Raw genomic sequence first — 26,513 nt, 5'->3', positions numbered from 1 at the left:
TAGGGTAGAAGTAGTTTAGAGTGTATTGTTTACACTGTATTTTTATCGCTGTCAGTTTTTCGAAAGTTGGAAAAAATTGTGTCACCCGAAAAGCATCGCGATTTGATTTTGCGCAAGCACCTGGTAAATCCTCAACTCTCTCATCGGGAGTCAACGTGAGTCGTGTGATCAAACGTTGCTACGAAACTCTGAGCATCGAACGGAAGGAGAAATGCGGTCAGAATGGATGTTCTATTAGTGATCAGGATCACAAGCGTGTCGTGAAAGCGTTTAAGCGGAATCCCAATGCTTCGGTCAGGGAGGACCGGAAGGGACTGTATACGTACAAAGTGCAGAAGGCTCCAAACTGTACACCCAAAACAACTAACTTACTTATCCTGGTCCGACATCCCTCAGGATTGCATCTGCATCACAATGTTACGCCAATTCACTCGGTCCGTGGCTGCTTGTCTCCAATTTGTTGACCGTCCCACACACCCAAGATCCTGCCCCACTTGGTCTAACCACCTTGCTCGCTGTGCTCCTCTTCGTCTTGTACCGGCCGTATTCGAGGCAAACACCATTTTTGCGGGATTGTTGTCCGGCATTCTTAAAACTTGTCCCACCCATCGTACCCGTCCAGCGTTCGCAACTTTCTGTATACAGGGTTCGCCATAGAGTTGCGCCAGGTCGTGGTTCATCCTTCGCCTCCATACACCGTTCTCACATACCCCGCCAAAGATGGTCCTAAGCACTCGTCGTTCGAAAACACCCAGTGCTTGCAGGTCCTCCTGGAGCATCGTCCACGTCTCGTGCCCGTAGAGCACTACCGGTCTTATCAGCGTCTTGCACATGGTACAGTTAGTACGGAGATGAAGTTTACCCGACCTCAGGGTCCGTAGTAAGCACGACTTCCGGCAATAATACGCCGACAAATTTCTCTGCTGCAGTTGTTATCCGACGTCACCAATGATCCGAGGTACACAAATTCATCCACCACCTCGAACTCATCTCCGTCGATTGTCACGCTTCTGCCTAAGCGAGCCCTATCCCGCTCGGTTCCTCCAGCTAGCAGATACTTTGTCTTCGACGTATTCACCTTTAATCCAACCTTCTCTGCTTCACGTTTCAACCTGGTGTACTGCTCCACCAGGGCCTGAAACGTTCTTCCGACAATGTCCACGTCGTCAGCGAAGCAGATGAACTGGCTAGACTTATTGAAGATCGTGCCCCGCATGTTAAAGTCCGCACGTTTCATAACACCTTCTAGCGCAATGTTGAACAGGAGGCAGGAAAGACCATCGCCTTGCCGAAGTCCTTTGCGAGTTTCAAACGAGTCCGATAACGCACCCGATATCTTCATGCAGCACTGTACACCATCCATCGTAGCCCTGATCAGTCTGGTCAGCTTCCCGGGAAAACCGTTCTCGTCTATAATTCTCCATAGTTCTTCACGGTCAATAGTATCATAAGCGGCCTTGGAATCGATGAATAGTTGGTGCGTAGGGACTTGATATTCACGACACTTTTGGAGAATCTGCCGCAACGTAAAGATTTGGTCCGTTGTCGATCGTCCGTCCACAAAACCGGCTTGATAACTTCCCACAAATCTGCTTGCTAGCGGCGATAAACGGCGAAATATGATCTGGGAAAGCACTTTGTAGGCTGCATTGAGAATAGTGATCGCTCGATAGTTCTCACATTCGAGCTTGTTCTGTATCCCAGATCCTGACTATCACTCGGTGCAGACAAGTGGCCAACTTATCCGGGTCCATTTAAAAAAGTTCCGCTCCGATACCATCTTTCCCAGCTGCTTTGTTGTTGTTCTTAAGCTGTCGGATAGCATCCTTAACTTCACCTATCGTGGGAGTTGGCATGTACCCCTCATCCGCTGTACCGACGAAGCCATTAATCCTGCCGCCTTGGTCATCCGCCTCTGCGCCGTTCAGATATTCATCGTAGTGCTGCTTCCACCTTTCAATCACCTCACGTTCGTCCGTTAAGATACCCCCTTCCTTATCCCGACACATTTCGGCTCGCGGCACAAAGCCTTGTTGAGTTTCTTGTAGAACTTGCATGTTTCTTGAGAACAATACAGCTGCTTCATTTCTTCGCACTCCAGCTCTTCCAGGCGGCGCTTCTTATCCCATAAAAGATGGGTTTGCTGTCTTCGTTGAACGTTCCGTCGATTCCACTCCACGAACCCAACGGCGCCTTCAGCAGCGCTGTTAATGGCTTCTTTCACGTTGTTCCAGCAGTCCTCAAGAGGGGCTTCGGTGAGCTCTCCCTCATCAGGCAACGCTGCGTCGAGGCAGTGCACGTACTCAGTTGCGACTTCGGGCAGCTTCAGTCGCTCCAGATTGTAGCGTGGTGGGCGTCGGTACCGATTGTTGTTGGCAACGGAAAGTTTTTGGTGCACCTTGACCATTAGAAGGTAGTGGTCGATATTTGCACCGCGATAGGTCCTGACGTCGATAATGTCCGAGAAGTGTCTTCCGTCGATCAAAACGTGGTCGATTTGCGATTCTGTCTGCTGCGGTGCCGTTGGCGTTCGTTAGCTGGTGAGCGCTGAACTTTCCTATAACCAGTCTGAATTCCTCCTCCTGACCGACCTGAGCGTTAAGATCATCGATGACGATTTTGACGTCATGGCTTGGACAGCTGTCGTATTCCCGATCCAGCTGCACGCTGTGCACGTCGATTATGCTGACATTGAAGAAACGGCCTTTGATCCTCAACTTTTACATTCTGCTATCGATTGGCCACCGTTTCGCCCATCAAGATGAAAGCTGTACCCAGCTCAGGTGTACTGCTGCAGCTCTGGTAGATGGTATAACCATCCCTATACGTATGTACTGACAATCCTTTCCAGCAAACCTCCTGCAGCGCTACGATGTCGAACTTGTGGACCCTCAATAAATCGGAAAGAATGCGGTTACTTCCCAAGAAATTGAGAGACTTGCAGTTCCATGAACGGAGTTTCCAATCGTTAGTCCGTTTCCGTTGCTTGGATCTATGCCGATTGTTCCGGTCCGTATTTACATTGCTTGCTTCCTGTACTTTTGATTTTTTTTATGGCTGGCTTGTAGGGCTTGCACCAACCCCCATTGGCTCGCCGGGGGACCATCGTGAACAGCACTCTTTAGAGCCCCACGCTGGCACCAGGACGTTGATCAGCCGCTCCTAACATGGAGAACAGATGCCGTTTTGAGCCGCACCTCCATGGTGAACAGACGCTCGAAGACTGCACTCTCCGGAGAGAGGAGTCCGCCCTTCCCTGTCTGCATACGACCAAGGTCCCACCGGGGTTGGTTACCCGATCTTCCCTATGGTTACTCGTACCCCAGCCGGCACCGCGGGGAGGTAGGGATAGGAGTTCCTGGATAAGAGGCTAAGGACCGCTAGTGGGGTCTATTTTATACCTGCAGATACGCGATTGTCCAGCCGTTTACCAGCCACGTTTATCTAAAAAACAACAGATTTAAAAAGTTCGTTAAACTTCGAAATTTTTTGAAATTAAAATTGGGACAACCTGGAGAGCTCAGTTTGCTCGTTTGTTTTTAAAACCTAGCTCAGGTTGAGGTTCACACTAATAGAAAGTTCGGTTTCGCACTAATTCGCTATAAGCCTGACATCAACCAGCATGCGTAAAACTCGTAAAACGATCCAGGTGAATGTTTTGTAAATAATCTTTGTGAAGCAATGAATGCATCCTTAAACGATTCTTCTGTTTTTCATTCATAGAACGGTGAATGCATTGAAGGAATTAACCAAAGCATGAACAAAAACATCAATGATCGCTGTCATATGTTTATCTTTCCTTTGCTTTCTCTCCTTCATTCACGGGAATGCGTTACTCTCCATAAGGTTCTGCAGCGTGACGTCACGAATGAACTCAGTGTAAATCGACTGAACCTTTTTGACATTTCAGTGGTACTGTTTGCAAGCACTTAGTTGTTTTTATGAAAAAATATATTTTGAAATTTTCGAGGAACAGCTCGGTGAAAGGATGTTGCTCGTGGACAATGCAGAAGTGCGGTTTACATCTCACTGCAGTCTGAAAAATTATCGAGAAGATCTATTCAAGAAAAAATCGACTAAGTCCACGTAAAAAGTACAACTGAACTGTCAACAGATTGAAGTTAACCCCGACGGTGCAAAACCTAATAGGTTACTGAGATTGAAAAATTTCCAAGAACATGTTTGTAAATGATTTCAAATTGAACGTTATACCCCGTTCACATTACAGCCTATATCACGTAATATAGGCTGTCTTGCAATGAGCACTCATACATAGGATTTCCAGTGAAAACTAGATGTATTTGTTTATTTGTTTATTTGTTTATTTAATAATTCAACTGACAATTAATGTCTTAATGAATAAAACTTAATCTGAATAGTTATGGTCAACGAAACGAAAACGGTCAAGTAACCGGTGACGAAACACATATGCTGATACGTTAAAGTCAAATTCGCAATAAAAGTAGTTAAATTGTCGGCTGATTGCACGAATTGGCTCATTCTGCGTATAATTTCTGCCTCGTGGCTCCAAAAACAGAAATTCGCGTTGACGAAGAGGTCTCTCAGGAGCATACATATTTAGCTGGGCCAGCAACGTTGGACAGTCGATGTCACCCGTGAGAAGCTTTCTAGCAAACATAGCTTGAGCGACCGTTCGTCGCACCACTAGCGGTTCGATGCCCAGAAGACGGCAACGCTACTCGTATGGTGGCAGGTTCGATTAGTCACGCCAGTTCAAGAAACGAAGAGCATATCTCACAAACTTTCGTTGAACAGATTCGATTCTAGCGATCCAAGTGGCTTGGAAAGGGCACCATACAACTGCACTTGATTCTAATATAGACCGCACAAGTGAGCAGTAAAGTGATCTGAGGCATAACGGGTCCCGGAACTCATCGGTAGTTTTGAAAATAAAACCCAGTTGGCGATTGGCTCGGGAAATGATGTCGTTATAATGGATTTTGAAGGTGAGCCCGCAGTCCAGAGTTAACACCGAGATCCTTTATTTGTTCTACACGGGCAATGCAACGTCCAAAGAGCACATAGTCAAACATAATTGGTTCGTTTTTACGGTGATAGGAGATGACGTTGCATTTTTCGATGCTCAGGCCCATCAAATTTCTCGTGCACCAGTCAGCGAAAATACATAGCATACGCCGGAGATCCCAACAGTCCGAGAGGCTTTTGATAATTTTGTAGATTTTGGCGTCATCTGCGTAGAAAAGACGACATCCAGATGGTAACAACAGAGCGATGTCGTTTGAAAAGATCGAAAACAGCAGAGGTCCCAGGTTGCTGCCTTGCGGGACTCCCGAGTTGTTTGAGAAAACATTTGAATCCGTCGCACCAATCTTGACTCGTACAGAGCGATTCACTAAGTACGATCTGAACCATTTCACAGCCGTAGACGAGACACCTAGTATCTCCAAATTAGCAAGCAGGATTTCATGATCCGCCCTGTCAAAAGCGGCTTTTAAGTCCATGTATGCAGCACCAACTTGCCATCCAGCATCCAAGCTTCGCAGACAGTCAGAGGTAAACTGCACCAGGTTCGTGGAAACCGATCGCTTGGGGTAAAAACCATGTTGGTCCGTATCAATATAATTTTTACAGCACATAAACAGAGCATCATTTACAATAATCTCGAAAAGTTTAGAGCAGGCGCACATGGAGGAAATCCCACGATAATTAGCGACGTTCCGTTTGTCTCCTTTTTTTGTGAATTGGAAACAGATAGGAAAGCTTCCAGCGGGAGGGGAATTCACTTTGCTGTGCCGAGAAATTAAAAAGTTGCGCAAGTGGAAGGCAGAGGTTGACTGCACATCGTTTTAAAACTGACGAGGGAATTCTTCAGTGATGTGAGGTATGTCAAAACTAAAAACATCACGTGGCATCCCGGAGGTTGCGACCAACGCCTGTGTCGGTGAAGCGGAAAAATCGTGGAAGACTTGTTTGAATTGACGAGCAAACAAGCTACATTTTTCACTTTCGCTGCAGGCCGTATCAACTCCGAGGAACATGGAACAAGGCAGCCCGGATTCTTTCCGTTTTGAATTTACAAACGACCAAAAACCTTTCGGGTTCGACCGAAGGTTCGCTTCCGTGCGTCTCACGTGCCGATTATAGAGGAAGTGGTTGTAGTTTCGATAGCGACGACTTGCGAAATTAAACTGTTGCTTGTAGAACGGTGAGCGAGAGCTGCAGTACCTTCGGAGTGCGGCGGAGCGCTGACGTTTTAGTTTACGTAGGCGTGGGTTCGACCATGGAGGCTTCTGCGGGGGACGTCTTGCTGGGACAGTGTGGAAAATAACTTCTTCCAGCGCAGAGCTGAAACAATCCACAGCATCATTGACACTAGCGGCCGTTTCGATACAGTGCCAATCTATTTCCACAAGCGCATTGTTCAATGCAGTGTAATCGGCCCGGCGAAAGTCAAGAAAGCAGCACTCGGAAAACGGTATATATTCAATTGGAGTGGATAAACTTAGTGACACGACGAGAACGGGATGGTCGGCATCTAGATCGATCAGTGGCTCGACCGGTAGAGAAACAGAAGTGTCTGGTAATGCTGAATCATTTGCCAGAATAAGATCTAACAAACGTCCATTACGGTTGGGAAAAATGTTCGCCTGAGTGAACCCATGAATGTTAAATCCGTCCAGAAGTTCACAGCAAGCAACCGGCATATGCGATAGCAGAGGATCAATGAATGGTGTGCCGCTGTCAGAGAAACGCCACTGTAAACCAGCTTGGTTGTAGTCGCCAAATAGAAGAGCGGGAGAATTGGGGCACAATTGAGACGAAATCGAGCCCAACGAATTAACGTGCTCATGGATGATCGTGCAGTCGTTTTTTCGGTCGGGGAGTAGGTAGACTGCGCCTACACTGAGCTTGGTTCTTGGCAGATCCACAACAATCCAGATTTGCTCTAGCAGACTTGAAATGGGCGAGGTACTTACATAGCTGGTCAGTTTCGTTGTGACGGCGATCAGAACCCCACCACCACGTTTCAAATCGTACTCAGCCTCCGAAACAGCCAGGAAAAACGGGTCGATTTTAGTCCGCAGCCCACGCACATTTTTGTAGTAAATCCGGAGACCACTCAAGATGCCACTACGCGAACTGGAAGTTGAAGGGAAATCAGGTACCGAAAGTTCGAAATCGCAATTATACTCGCCTGGAGTTGCAGGCCGGAAGCCCCCGATACCACCACCGACCACAGGACCGGGACGATGACGATGGCGGATGTCAGCAGCAAGCGCGACTGGTTCGGAGGGCTCGGGAGCTTCCTTAGTGCCTGTTTTAGGGTGTCCCGGATCCGATGAAGTTGTGGCGATGGTGTCAACAGCTGGAGAAACGTAGCACGCTAGTTTTTTGCCGAATCAATAAACTCGCGAAACTGTAATCCGGCAGGCCAGGAATCCGGATCGAGTGCAGCATCTTTCAAACAAGGATCCAAACCGATCTTGAATGACACAAATGTCATACTGGATACGACTTTTCCTCTGGGAACCAAACGCACCACATCGACAGGTTCAGTTAAGCTCAAGCAGCGTGACACAATACTCTGCACGTCGTTATCGGTGATGAACGGGTTCAGGCGAGAAAGATATAGCCAGAATTTCTCCGGAGGTGCACTAGGAGCAATAGAGGGAACGGAAAGACCACTCAAGTCAATTGTTTTCGTTCCATTTACGGTTGGCACGTCAATATCAGGCCGGTCTTCACGACGGCGTTTTGCACCCGGTTTGGGCCAAACTGGTGTAGCACTCAGTGACGGGTTGCGTTGTGGCTTAGCACACCCAATCGGTGGATGTAAGATTCGCTTACAATTATGTGAGATTCATCATCAGAGGATGTTAGTGGAGACCGCATGAACCGAGGATGCGATATACCTAGCTGCGGTCCGATGTAAGAAAATTGGAGACCGAAAAATGTGGAGTGTATTAGTGAGTGAAATTAATTATGTCGAAAACAATAGAAAAAAGGTTGCCGACTGGACTCGAACCACGGACGTTGCGACTATCAGACCTGTGCTTTCTTCTTTGCTCACTCCATGCTTCTGAATATGGTTTGCCTAAAAGCAAACATGAAGCGCTCATTTTCTCGCATGCTCGACTTCGTATGCTTTTTCTGCTGGAGAGATTCGAGACAAGTGTGTGCGTCGTTCTACAATGTTCTACAATGTGCGTCGTTCTACAAGCTTACTGGTATAGTCGAAAGCGTAGATGGAACACGAAATAAAAAAAAGACAAAAAACCATTACATCGCCTGCATGGTCAATTCCTAACATTCGTTGCGATGTTCATGAACAGAGGATGAAACGGAACTAACATTCATTGTAATAGATTTTTGGTTTGCGTGCAGAGAAATTGTAGACTTTTTTTTATAGCGAATTCGTTTATTATTCAGTTCCAACCTGGATCGGGTATCAAGATTGGGTCTGCTTGTTTTCTGTCAAACGTCAGTTTGCTCGTTTGTTTTTAAAACCTAGCTCAGGTTGAGGTTCACACTGACAAAAAGTTCGGTTTCGCACTGGGTTGGAACTGGTGTTAACCCCGATAATAAACGAATTCGCTATTACTTAGCTCATCCACGGCATCATGCAGTTGCCGAACCTGATCTGGCAACGAAGCAAGCGAGGGGGGTTGCATTTGTTGTTGCTGCTGATCGTCGATGAAACAGCGGATAGAGCGGCCCTGTAGAACCCCACGACAGGAATTGCAAACGAAGAGTATCTTTCCAGCTGATAATGGTTTCTTCAGATTGCGGATATTAATACCGCAACACTGCTGGCTGATGTGGTAGAATGTTTCGCAAAAACCACAGCGCAGCGGCTCCTGACATTCTCCGCATTGTTTTTGGTCCATTCTGCTTTGACGGAGCTGTACAGTGAAAAGATGGAGACGGGTCGGGATTCGATGATGCGAGGATGACGTGTTGATTACAGCAAACGACAACACGAAATTTATCGATATTCCACACGTTTCGGAGAGATTGTCGAAAATAGTATTGTTAACGCACAATTTTGAACACTAAAAACCAGATTTACACACACAAATTCTATGGTAAAACACGAACGTAAACAAGGCGAACAAGGCGAACAATTGACGTCAATATATCAGTGCTCATTGCAAGACAGCGTATATCACGTAATATACGCTGTAATGTGAACGGGGTATTAGGCGATGCGATTTTTCCATCACTGTTTGTACGTATACAGTCCCTCCCGGTCCTTGGCTCTTTGAACGAAAGACAGATTGACCGAAGCATTGGGATTCCGCTTGAACGCTTTCACGACACGCTTGTGATCTTGGTCACTAATAGAACATCCATTCTGACCGCATTTCTCCTTCCGTTCGATGCTCAGAGTTTCGTAGTAACGTTTAATCACACGACTCACCGTTGACTGTACGGTTCCAAGTTGTTTTCCGCGACGTTGCTTTTCGGGTGACGCCATTTTTTCCAACTTTCGAAAAACTGACAGCGATTAAAATACAGTGTAAACAATACAATCTAAACTACTTCTACCCAAAGCGTTTTTTTCCGTGATGCAATTTGATGCGGATCACCCTTTAAAAAGGGAGCGAATAGCGCTGCAGCCAAGGCCGCGTGAAATTTTAAGGGAAGGCCTCAATGTTGTTTTTTTTTTTCAAATTGGACACAACTTTGTTGTCCAACATTCTTTCAAGGTCTTCTTCATATTTTTTATAATTTTGTCAAAATTGTCCATGTAAATGGTACAATACGAGTTTTATAATTACTTAAGCATTAAAAAATCTATGGCAAATTGTTGCAATCCTGGTTTTCGATATACCTAACAAAGGAAAATACGTCTGGACTTTAAGGTCGCTCGGTTCGATTCCCGCTCCGGGCAAAGAATTCATCCGCTTGGACAAACTTCGACTTTGTTCAGTTCAGTTGGGAATAAGAAAACCCTACTCTAGCCAGAAGTCGATTGAACAAAACGCGTTACGAGTAATTAAAATATTGTCACGCCTTTTACGTGGTCGTTGCTGCCGTAAAAATGGGTTAACACGGGTGGCCGCACAGCTGTTGGTCACGACATCCCAGTGCATCACGCAACCCACTTTCACAGCAGGTTGTCACCCCGAATTACTGTCCGTCTGACCGGCTGACTGCCTTACTGACTGAACAAACACAAGCGGGCTCGACTCGAAGACATACATATTACTTTCGAAACAATTCATCATTAATAATACCCCATTCAGTAAAACCTTTAGCCTCACCTCTATCAGAAAGCAACAGCCATAATGGCAAAAACAACAACGTCCACCACACTGGGGTGGCCCCCGTAAATCCGACGCTTTATGGTAGTCCGTCAGGCCAGCCAGCATCATGCATTTATTGGGCCGGCTCTAAACAATGCCGCGTGGTATTTTTTCGGTGGTGATGGTTCGATTGTGTCTGTCATCGTCCGTCACTCGATTACCGATATGAAGAGACAGCCGTAGATAGTGGACCGAAATTATACGGGTGCATGTTAACCTTTTACTTGGCGTGTCTGGTCTGGTGTCTCAGCTGCGGATTTCTCCGGGGACTGATGTATGCATTTCATTATGATCCGGAATGATGTAACGAACAAGCTGCACGATTGGTTGGTCACCGTGGTAGTTTTGGTTTTATTTGGGGTGACATGCCCACATGTAATAATAATAAATGTCGACCACGAAAACGGAGCTGCGTGGATAAAACAATAATAAGCAATCAAAATGAGTGCGCGCTTCTTTTTGATTAGTTTTGGCAGTGACCGGGTTATAGACGGAGTGGAAATGCTGTTTGTTTACTTGTGCTAGATGTTTCGACGACAGTTAGAGACCCAAGTTAACGAGGCCAAATTTCTATCACACGCTCGATGATTGTGACCTCCCTCTGAGATGTTCAAATTTGATGCATCACACACTTGAAATGATTTTTTTTTTGGTTGTGGGGTTGAGCTAATTGGGAAATCCAATCCAACAAAAGTAGAGTGTTGTCAGCGCAGAGTGTAGCTGGAGTTTTATGCTTGCAGCAAAGTGTTTTATGAGTGCGAGTTGAGCGACGATGTTCCCACGAGCGAAGGTGTGATGAATTAAGTTGAAAGATGCACATTCATTTCATAACACATGTTTTCGTTTCACAGTAATCAACACGAATTGTGTTGTGCCAGAATTAAGTGTCATCACGTTCGGCACGTCAAATTTATGCTTTTGGATGGCATCATGTCGTGTGAATTACTGTTAAGGTAATTCAATTGTGAGATATGGGCTCGGGACACGGGTAAATCATCTCTGGAGTTCATGGAGCATGTGCGATTGGGTGGGTCATTCCTATATTCCCTACTTCCCTTTCTATGTGTATTGAGGTCTTCAATAACTGTGCAAAATTTGAGATAGCTTGGCTACGATATGGGTTTGCGGGAAATTTTTTAATTTTGGATGGGAAAATGGCACGAAACCATTCATTTGCTTGCCAAATGATTGCCAGGAAAATAGCGTGATACTTCAAGAAGCACCCAAATTTAAAGATAGTCTAGAGAACATCAGGGAAGTTTCGAGAACTTAGGGGCCATCCATAAACCATGTAGACTTTCTAGGGAGTAGCAGTCTACGTAGCTTAATTTTTTCCCAAAATATCTGATACAAATAAAAATCGCGGTACATGGCGATTTTTTATATCAAAGGGATTTTTTAACAAACCAAATTAACAATATTCTGCTTTTAACAATAAATACATTAATGTGATTTGTTTGTCGTATTTTGTTCTATCATGTACTCAAACAGTACAGTTCTCGATTCACGTACCCAGTGCTGTCACGGTACATTTTGAACTGGTTACTCACTGATTTAGTATAGGTGTGCCCCCGTCGCACACTTCAAATCCATGCGCTCCCTTAATGTTTAATATTTCAGAGGACAATGCCAAAGAGATGTGAAAATAAGTTGCAGGCAATTTTCTGCAGAATTTCAGGAAAACTGTAGGGATTACGTCTTTCGGCAACATATTATGGGTGCAATTTCATAAAACCAAAATCGACCGTGTTACGAAAAGTGGTCAGGTTTTGCACTGTTGCAATGGTGATTAAAATTATCGCCGATTGCCTGCAAAAAGCGCTTTCCCTAACATAGATTTCAAAATCGCATTCCATCCGGCCTCTCGAACGGTGCATATTCAATCACCATGTGTGGTGGCAGCGAGCTCCATTCACCGAAGAAGAAGGTAGAAGCCGTACCGCTACTGATCGGATTCAGTTGATTTTCGTGAGCCGCTGTGGGTCATATATGACTCTTACTTTTTAAAGATTATGAGTAGAAGACCTGAGAATTCCGAAGCCACTCTGAAGGATTTTCAGGAAGCAAGGATTAAAGAAAATCGGGAGGATAATTCAAAGTGAATTTATCCTACTGCATACCTAATTGTGATATGGAAACAATTCTGACACTACTCCCAATGATCATTTAGGGACTAGAACGTGCCAGATTTCAAACTGAAAATAATTAAAAAAAAATTTACGAAAATTCAAAAGGATTTTGAAATATTTGAAATATTTTTCACAGCGAATTTAGATTATTATTTCCTAAAAATTCTGAGTAGCGTTCCAGAAGATTCTAACCTTGAACTATGTTTGGAGATTGCAAAAGTTGACAAATAATATTACGTGTTCAATGCTTAGAAATTACTTCAGATTCTCAATTTAATCATTGTTTGCATTATCACCAGCTTAAAACAAAACCTGTGAAATTTTCTTATTTTCACTGAACTTTCATGATGAACCATTTATAAATTGGATTCAATTTTTTGCGATTTATAGACTATTTCAGTGTTTATGAGCTTGGAATGCTAAGGACTGTTTCATCATTCGGAGACGAACCAGCGTTCGGCTGAAAGTGTCCTTAATAAAGATAACTAGCCAACTTACTGTTTCATCATTGTAATTGTAAAGCTAAGACTAAGCTGTTGGAAGACAGATTAAATGGGGGTATGCCAAAGCGATGTGAAGTATGACGAATTGGACGAATCTAACATGAAATTTTAGTGTGATAATTTATTAGCTAAATAATGGTCTTAGAAGAGTGTAGGTAGATAGTTCAGTTAGAGTACGGAAGAATGAAAATTGGATAGAAGTTGAAAATGATCGAAGGCCCATTAATGTGACAGTACAAGTCAAACGTACACTTCTTTGCCTAACGCGTACGATTTACGCGGAGATTTGAAATATGTGTTTTGTGTACCGATTCTTGTGTGCCAGTCCATTTTATCGATTCAAATCTGGTCCGATAAAGTTCTATTCTATAGAAGGTTAAGGAGACCTCTGAAAATTGATTTTTTTTTTCAAATAACTATTTATAGATTGATATCTCGCAACTGGTTTATTTAAAAAAGAAAAGTTTGAGAAACTGTTTGTTCAAGAAACCAAGTTGCTACTTTCTTTAGTTGAAAAGTTAGTAAATATTATTTATCGTACAAAAAACGCCTCATTTAATTAAGTTAAATAGAAATAGTCTATCATAGTGTACAATGTAGCACATAATGTTTTAATGAATGCACGATATATCAAATGCATTTAAAAGCACTAACTTCCGCTTACTTCTATTTGAGATATAAACATAACATATCTTTCCGAGAGCACCATCGGGTACGTGGAAAGAAGTCGACGGAATGAATGGTTTGACGAGGAGTGCAGAGCGATTTTGGAAGAGAAGAACGCAGAGCGAGCGGTAATGCTGCAGCATGGAACCCGACAGAACGTGAAACGGTATAAACAGAAGCGGAAACAGCAGACCCGCATCTTTCCGGAGAAAAAACGAGAAATCGATGATTTTTGGAAAGGGGACGACATGTAGATGCCGAAAATTGATGTCCAATGCCATTTCAAAATCCAATATGGTGGCCATTGGGTTCATGAAAGTTGCAAATACCCATTATTATGAGTATGTTCGGAATAGGAAGGTCCGGTAGATGCCGAAAATTGATGTCCCGACGCCATTTTGGAATCTAATATGACTGCCATTGGGTTCAGAAAAAGTGGAAAATACCATAAATATGGGTATTTTTGGAGTGGGAGCGACGTGTAGATGCTGAAAATTTATGTCACTCGCCTATTTGGAATCCAGGATGGCGACCATATCGTATCATATTTTACACTTTTTCTAAAACAAGTGGCCAACATCTTGCATTCCAAAATGGCGTCGAACATGGATTTTCGGCCTTCAAGTGTTGTCCCCGTTCCGATAATACCCATATTGTAGGGTATTTCACAGGTTTTTATAAACCAATGGCCGCCATCTTGGACTTCAATCGGACATCGATTTTCAGCCTCTACATGTCGTCTCTTATCCGAAAATATCCATATTGTAGGGTGTGTTATTCTTTTTGAGACCAATGGCTGCCATCTTGGATTCCAAAATGATGTCTGACAAGGATTTTCGGAATCTACGGATCGTCCCTGTTTTATTTTTACCCATATTGTTGGGTATACCACTTTTTCTGAACCCAATGGCCGCCATATTGGATTCCGAAATTGCATCGGACATCAGTTTTCGGCATCTACATCTCGTCCCCGTTCCGAAAATACTCATAGCGTGTTGCCCACTTTTCTTTTAACAAAATGGCCGCCATATTGGATTTCAAAATGGTGTCGGATATCAATTTCTAGACTCTTGACATCACCCCGATTCCAAAAATACCCATATTTATGGGTACATATTTGATATCAAACATCCCTATTCTAAACATAAGCTGTTCGGAGTACTCAGGATACTATCCGGATTGAAAAAATAATGAATATTACCCCTATCCGCGATTTTTCTATCCGGATAATTTTCACTCGGATATTATCCGTTTGAAAATTATCCGGATAAGGATAGGGATAATGTCCAATGATAAATTGGATAATGGATAGGGATAATTTTGATGCCTGAGCAGGTCAACGCTGCACGATCTCCTGATCAAAGACTCCCCTGCGATCAAAGACTGCCCGTATTACGGTAACTTTTTCTAACAACCATTGGTAAAGCAGATTCCTTCAGGTGATATTAATCAATGAAATATACCTTTTTCTTCAGTTTCTTCGTGGGAAGGCCACAAAATCTGTGCGCTAGAACCGGAGACTACTATAGGAAAAATGAATGTCATGATTATCACCATGATAGGTAAACGAATGTCAACAATACTGATTGATAGAAAAATTGCTGTTGAGATGACTCTCACTATGAAGAAGAGTGTAAACAGCACGACTGATTGAGTGGAGCGGTGAGTGACCAACTTTCATTATCAACTGTCAAAAGCAACTAGGTACATTGCTTGAGTGAGCGTCCGATTCGAGAGTGGTAAAATAAAAGTCATTTCATGACTTCTACAGTGACAGTTTTCAAGACTGTTCCCTATCACAGATTACAGATTTCTGTACCAAGCACTGAAATTATATGCTATTTATGCTTTTAGATAAGCTATGTAAGTCCATCCTACTTGGAAAGTTATGCTTTAGAACCGTTGATAAATTCCCAATTTTTTTACTGATGGCCCCCATAGCATGGCATAGCAACAGAAAATGCACCGATGCCCACATGAGCATCCACACAAGGAGAAAGTAGCCGCACCGCTATTGATAGGAATCAGTAGCTCTTCGTGAGTTTCTGTGGGCCATCTATGTCAAGCGCGTCATACTAAAGAGTACAAACAGAGAGAACCCCGCTCAAATTCCTATTCCTACGCAAAACACAAGCTCCTGCTGCAGTTAACAAATAAGATTTGTTATATAAGACCACGTAGCCCTACGTCACCATTGCGTACAACCCCATGGGGATGTCTCTTGTAGTTTTATTTTAGAAATATGAATACTCAGTAGACGTGTTTTTTTTATCAAAGGCAAGTGTCACTCGAGTCATTCAAAATGGAAGATGTGGAAAGGGCTACAATCCCTCGAGTTTGTGTGATAAGACCGCATTTTGAAAGAAATTGTCTACCATCTGCAAGTCGAGTTCTTCTGGTATTGTTTCGCTAGTAATCGTAAAGAACAAAAATCTGTACTCCAGAGTTGCGCTATAGTTGTTCAGAAAATAACAGCAATTTATAAAATAACGAACATTTTGGATGGCTTGAGTGACACTTGCCTTTAATAAAAAACATCGATTTTGCTGAAAATTTCCACAGAAATTCAAATTAACATGACGAACAGTAATCACGATTGACCCGGTGCATCCCGAACATTTCTGTTAAAATGAACAGGTCTAATGTGCGTCAACAAAACGTAAACGAAATCATCAATATTTAGTTTTTTGTTTAATCGGTAGATTAAAGATGTAACGAGAACTTATTGGAGGGATTTATGGCTAATCGAGATAACAAATAAATTGGAACTTCACGTTTGCTGCAGTGCAGTACACAAGGAGTTCCAATTTCATGAGTGATGTCACGACCGTCCAAGATTTGTGCTCGAGAAATCTAAAGTGATAGAGAATATCAGCCATCATGACGGTTATTGTTGGACACTTCAATGAATCACCTTAAAAAAGTCCTACCTGCATATCTGATTGTAATTTAGGTACCAAATGTAATAGAATAAGTATTCGCATTTTTATGAGGTCCTGAAGTTAACCAAGTTTTACTAAGTAGGAAATCTAAAACATGTATATAGGACAGAAACCATACGTTACTTATACTGTATTGCAAATGCACGAGTATTTCGCTACACAGCTTAACGTAGTCTACGTTAACCATGCGGTCGTGTCGTGTACACAACCCCACATATTTTTTCGATTGGTCGAAATTACGGAAAATTCGGAGGATTCATTAGCTTGGGGACAAAATCGATCTTGTTGGCAGCATACCACTCCAGAACCATCTTGGAGTAGTGGCGGCTGGCCAAATCGGGCCAAAAGATGACTTTGCCCCTAGGCTTGCGGATGAACAGCAATACACGCTTTTTCAGGCATACTTCGATGTAAACTTGGGATGTGATCGTCGAGGATGTAACGAATGGTTCCGTTTTCAGGTCACAACTACAAATCGCTTGCCAAATCATGGCCTTCTTCGAAAACTTGTCGGCAAACACGAACTTGAATCTTCCCCGCACATCCCCACGTCCAGTCGCGATGTAAAACTTCTAACCGGGAAGCTGCTTAAAATCGAGTTTGACGTATGTTTCGTCATCGATGCAGCCCTTGTGTTTCGTCAAAACAAGAGCCTTGCACGCTTTTTGGCCACTGAATTCTGTTTCATGTGCCGGTTCGGATGTTTACTGGCTTTGTACGACTTGCGTCCTTCCCTGGCAAGGATGTTCCGCACCATTTGAAAGTTGGTGTTGTACCTTCTAGCCACATCTCGGATCGAAAGACCGGAGTTGGCTTAACGCACCTCAACACCTTGCTGCGCAGTTGACGATCCCTTGTTCCAGTTTTTTCCACACTCAGTGTTTCCTTGTAGGTTTTGAGCACTCGACAAACTGTAGTTTTCGGCATGTTCAGCACTTTAGCCAGCTTGGAACCGGACCACTCTGGATGTTCCAGGTGTTTGCGCACAATATTTTTCTTCTTTCGAGTTCCATTTGACGTTATTTTTGAACGCAATCGACTACTTTGATCAAACTTGCACCAGTTGTTCTCTACAGAAGTGTAAACAAACCACTGTCAAAGATTTTCGATTCCCATCACTAGAGGCGTGCTAGCGGCGCGCGAGGGGCGTACCAATTTACTTTTAGTCAGCCTTTATTGAATAAAGGCTCAGCTTACTTTTTAGTCGATAATTCCTATGGATGTGATTCATCCCTTATAACTTTTCCCTGGTTTCAGATTACAAAAATCTTCATCTTTTCTTTAAGAAAATCAAGCTTCTGTACTGCTAATTAACAGAGGCATTCATGCAGTGTACGAAATCCACATTCTGAAGCTAGTTCAGCAGCTAGATCGATCGATTCTCTTCATCTAATCTCTATTTCGTAAATAACTCGGCTACAAAAACGTTTCCTGTCGTTTGCTGTTTATTTCATCGAGCTGTGTCGAAATAATCCGAAAATATCTTAACACCTATTGAAAAGTAATGCGAGAATGTCTAGTCCTGCTCTTTATTATTTTTTTTTTATTTATGCAAATGACATTTGTTGCGCATGTGTGTGTGTGTAGAGAGAGTCAGATTTTTTTTGGCTGCGTACTTTTTGAAAATCTCGGAAGTGAAATCCGAGATTTAAATTGAGGATAATACGCTATGGTGCTTAGCTAAATCGAGGATAATACGTTTAAGTGCGAACATTCTTGTCTTACGAAACAGGTTTCCCGGAATCGGTTCAGGCCTAATCAGGCATTTCGGCATTTTGTATCCAGCTTTCCAAGCTCGGTAATGGCCACCACCAGATAGTGTTAAAAATCACAGTGAAGGATACATTTATTCATACAAACAGGCCACCATTACCGAGCATGGAAAGCTGGATACTTCGTCCGTGCAATTTAAGTAGTTCAATGCAGTCATTTTATAAATCATAGTTTTTTTGAGGAAATTGAGGAAATTTTAAATATTTTGGAAAATCCGGAGTATGACATACATGAAAATTTTAAGAACTTCATTTAGAATCATTAAGTAATTTGGCTTTCCTGTTACAATTAAAGAAAGAAAATGGACTTTTTTTGGCTTATAACTGATTCCCGGTGGCCACTTGGGTTCAATCTGAACCGTTTCAGCGCAAATCAAATAAGATTAGTTTAGGTTTCATTTACAACTAGTCTCATCAAGTTTAGTTAAGAATTGGATTTTTGACAGGCGAAACAAAACAGATGCCCCTTGGAAGGTCAAACTACTTTGGCTACCTTTAGCTTCAAAAAGGGCTGTAGGAGATTGTGTAACCACCCAGACCTTGTAGAAAGCTAGGGAAATGATCTTCCAATCGTAAGAGATGTAGATCGACCTTTCCTTGTATAATAATCAATTCACACGAGAAACTGAACCTGCATTCTCCGTTACTCAATATGTAAAAATGTACTCCATATCATCAACCCTACGATCGACCACAAAAAATACATCACCACCGGGGTAACATGATACGTAATCTCCATACGAAAGATCTCACCTTTCATTTACGTACTCAGCTTGTTGACTCTCTCTCCACTCCATTATTCCTCTATTGGCAAACAAAGGCCTTCACATTTTCCCACTCCACTCACTCCGGCTAATAATGATCTATATTTAAATAAGCTACAAATCAGATTTCCCGTCGCTTCCTTACCAACCGTTCCTTGTGAGTGTGTGTGTGTGTCTGTTTATTGAGGATCACGAACCTTGCAACGGAAGTGGGTGCAGCCCAAGACCAACGGACGACCGTCGAGCGCCCAGTTCCTTCTTGGCTGCATTCAACGTCAACGTGGTACATCTCAATGTTCCTATCGGCAGCTATTGGCTGCCACAGTGAGAACCGTCAATTGAATGCATCCGTTCCGCATTTACTGGAGGGGCGAATGAAAGAATGGGGAGGACAAAAAATCAAACACTGCTCCACTACTGCTGCGGTAAAGGTGAATAAATTGAATCGAGTTTATGTAAATTAATACCTTTTTCCGATGATGCTTCTTGGTCTAGCTTCGTGGCCCTTCTAGGGTTACAGTGCGTCTGTCGGTGATCTGCCGGGATGAATTTACCATTGAGAAGCGAAAAACGCCATTTCACGTTGCTCAAGCTACCAAACGCGTTACGATGCCAATTCAAAGTTCCATCCACATTACTCCCAGAGAAGAACAATGTTACGGTTCCGGTGACTGAACCCCATGTCATCGTCGCCACCACCGGTGACTGGCTGTAAGATGATCTTGATTATAGTGCTGGGAACGGGCTGTCTTATTTGTTATGGTTTTTCCTCCTCTTCGTCTTCCCCTCTCTCTGTCTCTGCCTCTTATTTGTCTCGTTTGTCGTTATCAAATTAGAGCAAATTGCATACATAGTCGTTCGGTTATACTTTTTGCTACTGACGCGGACAATGTTGCGAAGCTATAAACCTAACCACACATGCACAGAAGAACAATGTTTTGTGTGTAGCACACGCAAAGCAGCAAATGATATGAATCATCTCATTTAAATATTGTACTTTTCTTGTCTCTTTCTCCCCAACCCCTCCAGACATCCGACAGCAGCTGAACGAGCAGCTCAAGTTTCTCGATGTCCGCATGGAGTCGCAGATCTCGCTCATCCAGGAATTGCAGGACTTCTTCCGACGGCGAGGCGAGGTCGAGCTGGACTACAGCAAAAGTTTGGATAAGCTAGCCAAAAGCCTGCAGCTGCGACACAAGGAACAACGACAGAAGTAAGTTGATTTCGGACCTAGCTTATGAAATTGATAAGCTAATATTCCATTTCCATTTTACAGACGGGAGCAATGGCCCATGTTCTCATCGTACTCCTGCTGGCAGCAGCTGGTGAATCAGACCAAGTCCCTGTCCAAAGATCACGCGGCCCTGTCGGAAATCTACTCGGTACATCTCGTTGCCCGATTGCAGTCCGTCTGGGATGATGTGCAGCGGATATACAGGAAGGTGAGTTCAACGATGACTCTGAAGTCTTCGACGCAGGTCTGGAAAATGTCCAGAGTATGTTTTATGAGTATACCATGGACTACCATGTGTCGTGACCATATTACAGTCGGTATAAATCTATGAAGACGCATGGTAGTCTTGTCGCATAGGAGTATTGAGTGAAAACCCAAAACTTGATAACTTCATAAAAATACAAATCAAAAACAAAAAAAAACATCGTTGATTTTTTGATTTGTTGTTGTCTTAATCTTCAAGAAAAAATTAAAAATATTTTGCGCCATTTAATATACTCAGAGCTCATCTAATGTTTTGTTTTTAACTTTCTTGAGATTTCCCGAAATTTTCTGAAAATCACTATATTTTTCTGAGGTAACCAAAACATCAAAGATGTGCTCTGGATTTCTTAATACTTCTTCTAACTTCTCCCGTGCAGTTTTCTTAGGAACCGTGTACTTATTTACAGTCAGTATTTTTCAGAGGTTGCACGGATTTTTCAGCAGTCCTTTGAAGTTTTTAAAAGTTTCCTGGCGTCGGTAGCATTAGTGCTCAGCACGGAAAACAAGATAGACGGAAAACAAATCAAAGAAAAAAAGGTCTCCTGAACTTCTATGAAGTTCTCCTGAACTTCTATAAAGATTTTTAAAACTACTCTGAGATCCTCTGAGCATTTAAAATCTTCTTTGGCTAGTCTCCCAGGACCCTTTCATGAATTTCACCAATTCCCACATTTTTTTGAAGATTTCTGAACATCCCTGTGAAGCCTCAATCGCCTATGAAATTTCTTCTGGTGTGGTCTCTTAATTTTCTCTCAGGTTCCCTTAGCATCATTAATTTATCCAGTGCACATCTGTAGCTCCTTGAATTTTTCTGTAGCTCTCTAAATACCTCTACAGTTCTCTAATCACCGCTGATGTTCTTTGAATGTCTCTGAACTTTTTTGAGCTACCATGCACTGCACATGTTTAAGACTTCCGAAGCTTCACTGAACTTCTTTGAAGTACGTTTAACGACCTCAAACTTCTGTGAATTTGCATTGAACATATCCCTAGCCTCTTTTCTGAAGTTCTTTTGGTTTCTATTGAGGTCATTTAAAATTATCTGAAGTACACTGAGTAATTTCCTAGACTAGATTGAAGCTTCGTGAACTTCTCTTAATTTCCCTCAACAAGATCTTTAAATTTCGCTGAACTTCCGTTTGATTCAGGAAACTAATCAGCAGTTATGGAAAATACTCTACAGTTTGCTTAACAGTTCTCAAGTTTGCTAGGATTCCCTTTATTAAGCTTTTTTAATGTCTGAGAATAAACAACTTAGTCAGCTGAAAAACTTGAAGAATTTCTGAGATATAACATGGACAAAATTTCTCGGGGACATCACCGAATTTCATTCAAGTGGCCTGAAGTTTCTATAATTTTTTTCTATTTTTTCAATCTTTTCTGAAGCTTCTTGCATATTTAAGCCTTCCTATATCTTAAAAGTTCCCCTATATTTTTTTCGAAAGCTCTACTGAACTTCTTCCGAGCTTCCCCTGAACATCTCCCAAAATTTTCCAGAACTTTTACTGAATTTTTCCTGAACTTCTTCCGACATTCTCTACATAGTTTCCCGGGATTCCCCTGAACTTCTCCTGAGGTTCTCATGGGTTCCTTATTCCCTGAACTTCTATTGAAACTCCCCTGAAACTCTCCCGAACTTCTATCAAAAGCCCTTGAACTTCTCCCGAAGCTCCTCTGAACTTCTTCTGAAGATCCTCTGAACTTCTCCTGAAGTTCCCGTGAATTTTCCAGCAGATTCCTTTTACTTCTTCCGAGGTTCGCTGATCTTCTCACAAGGTTCCACTAAACTTCTTTAGAATTTCTTCTGATCTTCTGCAGAATTTCTCCTGAGGTTCCACCGAACTTCTCTGAAAGCTTCACCGAACTTCTCTGAATGCTCACCCGAACTTCTGCTGAAGTTCCCCTTATCTTCTCTCGAAGTTCCTCTTAACTTCTCCCAAAGTTCCTCCCGAAGTTTAAAGGTTTCGTCGAACTTCTCTTGAGGTTGAATTTTTCCCATGATTCTCCTAAACGTTTCCCTAGGTTCCCCTGAACTTCTCCTGAGGTTCCCTTGAGCTTCTCTCGAGGTTCCTCTTAACTTCTCCCGAGGTTCTCCTGAACATCTCCCGAAGTTCCCACGAAGCATCCCTGAACTTCGCCTAAGGTTCCCCTAAACTTTTCCTGAGGATCTCCTGAACTACTCCTGAGGTTCCACCGAACTTCTACCGAGGTTCCCCTGAACTTCACATGAAGTTTCTCTGAACCTTACCTGAAGTTCCTCTGAACTTCACCGGTAGTTTCTCTGAACTACTACCGAGGTTTCACCGGTCATCACTCGAAGTTTCCCTAAATTTCTTCCGAAGTTCTCCTGAATTTTTCCGGAAGTTCCACTGAATTTCTCCCGATGTTCCCCTGAACTTATTTGAAGTTCCTCTCCTAAAATTCCCTTACATTAATCCCGAAGTTCATTAAAATTTCTCCCAGCAAAGTTCCTCTGAATTCCTACCGAACTTCTGGAGATTTTTCCCTTGAACGAACTTTCGCTGAACTTATCCCAAAGTTCCACTGTGCTTCGCTTGAGGTTTACCTGATTTTTTCCTTAAATTCTCGTAAAGTTCGCTAGAATATCTTTTGAAGTTCGCTAGAACATCTCCCGACCTTCTTTTGTGGGTCCTCTGAACTTCTTCCGAAGCTCCCCTGAACTTCATCCCGAGGTTTCCCTGAACCTCTACCGAAGTTCTCAGAAGTTCCCTTGTACGTTTTTGATGTTCTTCTCCTGACAATCCACTGAACTGCCCTGCATTATTCCCGAAGTTCCTTTGAACTTCTGCTGATGTTCCCTTGCACTACTAACGAAGTTCCACTGAACGTATCCCGTTGTTTCTCTGACCTTCTCTCGAAGATCCATTGACATTATCTAGAATCTTACTCGAACTTACTTGAGTTCTCCTGAACTTCAACCGAAGTACCCCTTCCCTGTTACCGAAGTTCCTTTGAATATCTACCGAGATTCCCCTGATATTCTACCGAAGTTCTCTTGCACTTCTACCGAAATCCTCCTGAACTTTTACCGAAGTTCTCCAGAAACTTCTACCGAAGTTCTTCAAGAGTTTCTATAGAAGTTCTCCAAAAACTTCTACTGAAGTTCTACAGAAGCTTCTACTGAAATTCTAGAGTTACTTCTACCGGAGTTTTCCAGATACTTCAACCGAACTTCTCCAGAAACTTCTACTGAAGTTCTCCAGAAACTTCGGCTAATGTTCTCCTGAACTTCAACCGAAGTACCCCTTCCCTGTTACCGAAGTTCCTTTGAATATCTACCGAGATTCCCCTGATATTCTACCGAAGTTCTCTTGCACGTCTACCGAAATCCTCCTGAACTTTTACCGAAATTCTCCAGAAACTTCTACCGAAGTTCTCGAAGCGTTTCTATAGAAGTTCTCCAAAAACTTCTACCGAAGTTCTACAGAAACTTCTACCGACATTCTAGAGATACTTCTACCGGAGTTTTCCAGATACTTCAACCGAACTTCTCCAGAAACTTCTACTGAAGTTCTCCACGAACTTCGGCTAATGTTCTCCTGAACTTCAACCGAAGTACCCCTTCCCTGTTACCCAAGTTCCTTTGAATATCTACCGAGATTCCCCTGATATTCTACCGAAGTTCTCTTGCACTTCTACCGAAATACTCCTGAACTTTTACCGAAATTCTCCAGAAACTTCTACCGAAGTTCTCCAAGAATTTCTATAGAAGTTCTCCAAAAACTTCTACCGAAGTTCTACAGAAACTTCTGCCGAAATTCTAGAGATACTTCTACCGGAGTTTTCCAGATACTTCAACCGAACTTCTCCAGAAACTTCTACTGAAGTTCTCCAGAAACTTCGGCTAATGTTCTCCTGAACTTCAACCGAAGTACCCCTTCCCTGTTACCGAAGTTCCTTTGAATATCTACCGAGATTCCCCTGATATTCTACCGAAGTTCTCTTGCACGTCTACCGAAATCCTCCCGAACTTTTACCGAAATTCTCCAGAAACTTCTACCGAAGTTCTCGAAGCGTTTCTATAGAAGTTCTCCAAAAACTTCTACCGAAGTTCTACAGAAACTTCTACCGAAATTCTAGAGATACTTCTACCGGTGTTTTCCAGATACTTCAACCGAACTTCTCCAGAAACTTCTACTGAAGTTCTCCAGGAACTTCGGCTAATGTTCTCCTGAACTTCAACCGAAGTACCCCTTCCCTGTTACCCAAGTTCCTTTGAATATCTACCGAGATTCCCCTGATATTCTACCGAAGTTCTCTTGCACTTCTACCGAAATACTCCTGAACTTTTACCGAAATTCTCCAGAAACTTCTACCGAAATTCTCCAGAAACTTCTACCGAAGTTCTCCAAGAGTTCCTATAGAAGTTCTCCAAAAACGTCTACCGAAGATCTACAGAAACTTCTGCCGAAATTCTAGAGATACTTCTACCGGAGTTTTCCAGATACTTCAACCGAACTTCTCCAGAAACTTCTACTGAAGTTCTCCAGGAACTTCGGCTAATGTTCTCCTGAACTTCAACCGAAGTACCCCTTCCCTGTTACCGAAGTTCCTTTGAATATCTACCGAGATTCCCCTGATATTCTACCGAAGTTCTCTTGCACTTCTACCGAAATCCTCCTGAACTTTTACCGAAGTTCTCCAGAAACTTCTACCGAAGTTCTCCAAGAGTTTCTATAGAAGTTCTCCAAAAACTTCTACCGAAGTTCTACAGAAATTCTACCGAAATTCTAGAGATACTTCTACCGGAGTTTTCCAGATACTTCAACTGAACTTCTCCAGAAACCTCTACTGAGATTCTTAAGAAACTACTATCGAAGTTCTCCAGAAACTTCTACTGAAATTCTCGAGATACTTCTACCGAAGTTCTTCCGATACTTCAACCGAAGTTCTCCAGAAAATTCTACTAAAGTTCTCCAGAAATTTCTGCTGAAGTTCTCCAGAAAGTTCTACTCCAAAAATATCTACCGAAGTTCTCCAAAAACTTCTTTCGAAGTTCTTCATAAACTTCTTCCGAAGTTCACCAGCTTTTTCTACCAAAGTTTACGAGAAACTTCTACCGAACTTCTCTAGAAACTTTTCCAGAAACTTGTTCCAAAGTTCTCCTAAAACTTCTCCGAAGTTCTCCAGAAACTTCTTCTGAAGCTCTCCAGAAACTTCTTCCGAAGTTCTCCAGATACTTCTACCGAAGTTTTACAGAACCTTCTATTGGAGCTCTCCAGAATATTCTACCGAGGCTCTCCAGAAACTTCTATCAAAGTTCTCCAGACACTTCTATGGAGGTTCTCCAGAAACTTATACCGAGGTTCTCCAGAAACTTCTGTCCAAGTACTCTAAAAACTTTAAGTGAAGTTCTCCTGATACTTCAACCGAACTTTTCCAGAACCTCTACTGAAGTTTTTCAGAAACTTCTTCCGAAGTTCTCCAGAAACTTATTCCGAAGTTCAACAGCAACTTCTTTCGAATCTCTCCAGAAACTTCTTGCGAAGTTCTCCAAAAACTTCTTGTGAAGTTCTCCAGAAAATTCTTCCGAAGTTCTACAGAAACTTCTACCGAAGTTTTACAGGAACTTCTACCGAAGTTTTACAGGAACTTCTACTGAAGCTCTCCAGAAAATTCTACTGAGGTTCTCCAGAAACTTCTACCGAGGTTCTCCAGATACTTCTGCCCAAGTACTCCAAAAAACTTTTACCGAAGTTCTCCATGAATATTTTTATTGAACTTATTTGAGATTCCCTGAACTTCTACCAAAATTCAAGTCTCCCTGATGTTCTGAAATTTTCCCACATTACTATCAAACTTTGGTTAAGCTTCTCCTTAAGTTTCCCAAAGCTTCTCCCCAAGTTTCCCTGAAATTCTCCCAAAGTTTCTGTGAACTACTTTGAAGCTAAACTAGTCTGTAGTGCTTTTGAACTTTTATGAAGTT

The 26,513-nt window shown here is 42.7% G+C and overlaps 2 protein-coding genes across 3 annotated transcripts in view; both read left to right on the top strand.

Moving 5' to 3' along the window:
* Dip-C (dipeptidase C) overlaps positions 1-18,496 on the top strand; it is a 557,142-nt gene extending 538,646 nt beyond the window's left edge. Inside the window, exon 8 of the mRNA XM_065221940.1 lies at positions 18,487-18,496. The gene's annotated coding sequence lies outside the window, so the exon portion shown is untranslated. The remainder of the gene's footprint in view (positions 1-18,486) is intronic.
* Positions 1-26,513, top strand: part of LOC135701165 (SLIT-ROBO Rho GTPase-activating protein 1-like) — a 278,720-nt gene that overhangs the window by 227,791 nt on the left and 24,416 nt on the right. For both annotated transcript variants that reach the window (XM_065221905.1, XM_065221906.1), the window contains exons 2-3: positions 20,098-20,281; positions 20,345-20,510. In XM_065221905.1, coding sequence (XP_065077977.1) covers positions 20,098-20,281; positions 20,345-20,510 — 350 coding nt within the window. The remainder of the gene's footprint in view (positions 1-20,097; positions 20,282-20,344; positions 20,511-26,513) is intronic.

Source organism: Ochlerotatus camptorhynchus, unplaced genomic scaffold, assembly GCF_037179485.1.
Source record: "Ochlerotatus camptorhynchus isolate MF236.1 unplaced genomic scaffold, CSIRO-AGI_Acam_v1.1 ptg000150l, whole genome shotgun sequence".
Classification (NCBI taxonomy): domain Eukaryota; kingdom Metazoa; phylum Arthropoda; class Insecta; order Diptera; family Culicidae; genus Ochlerotatus; species Ochlerotatus camptorhynchus.
The sequence above is the reverse complement of the archived record's forward strand: the minus strand, read 5'-3'. Positions and strand labels throughout refer to the sequence as shown.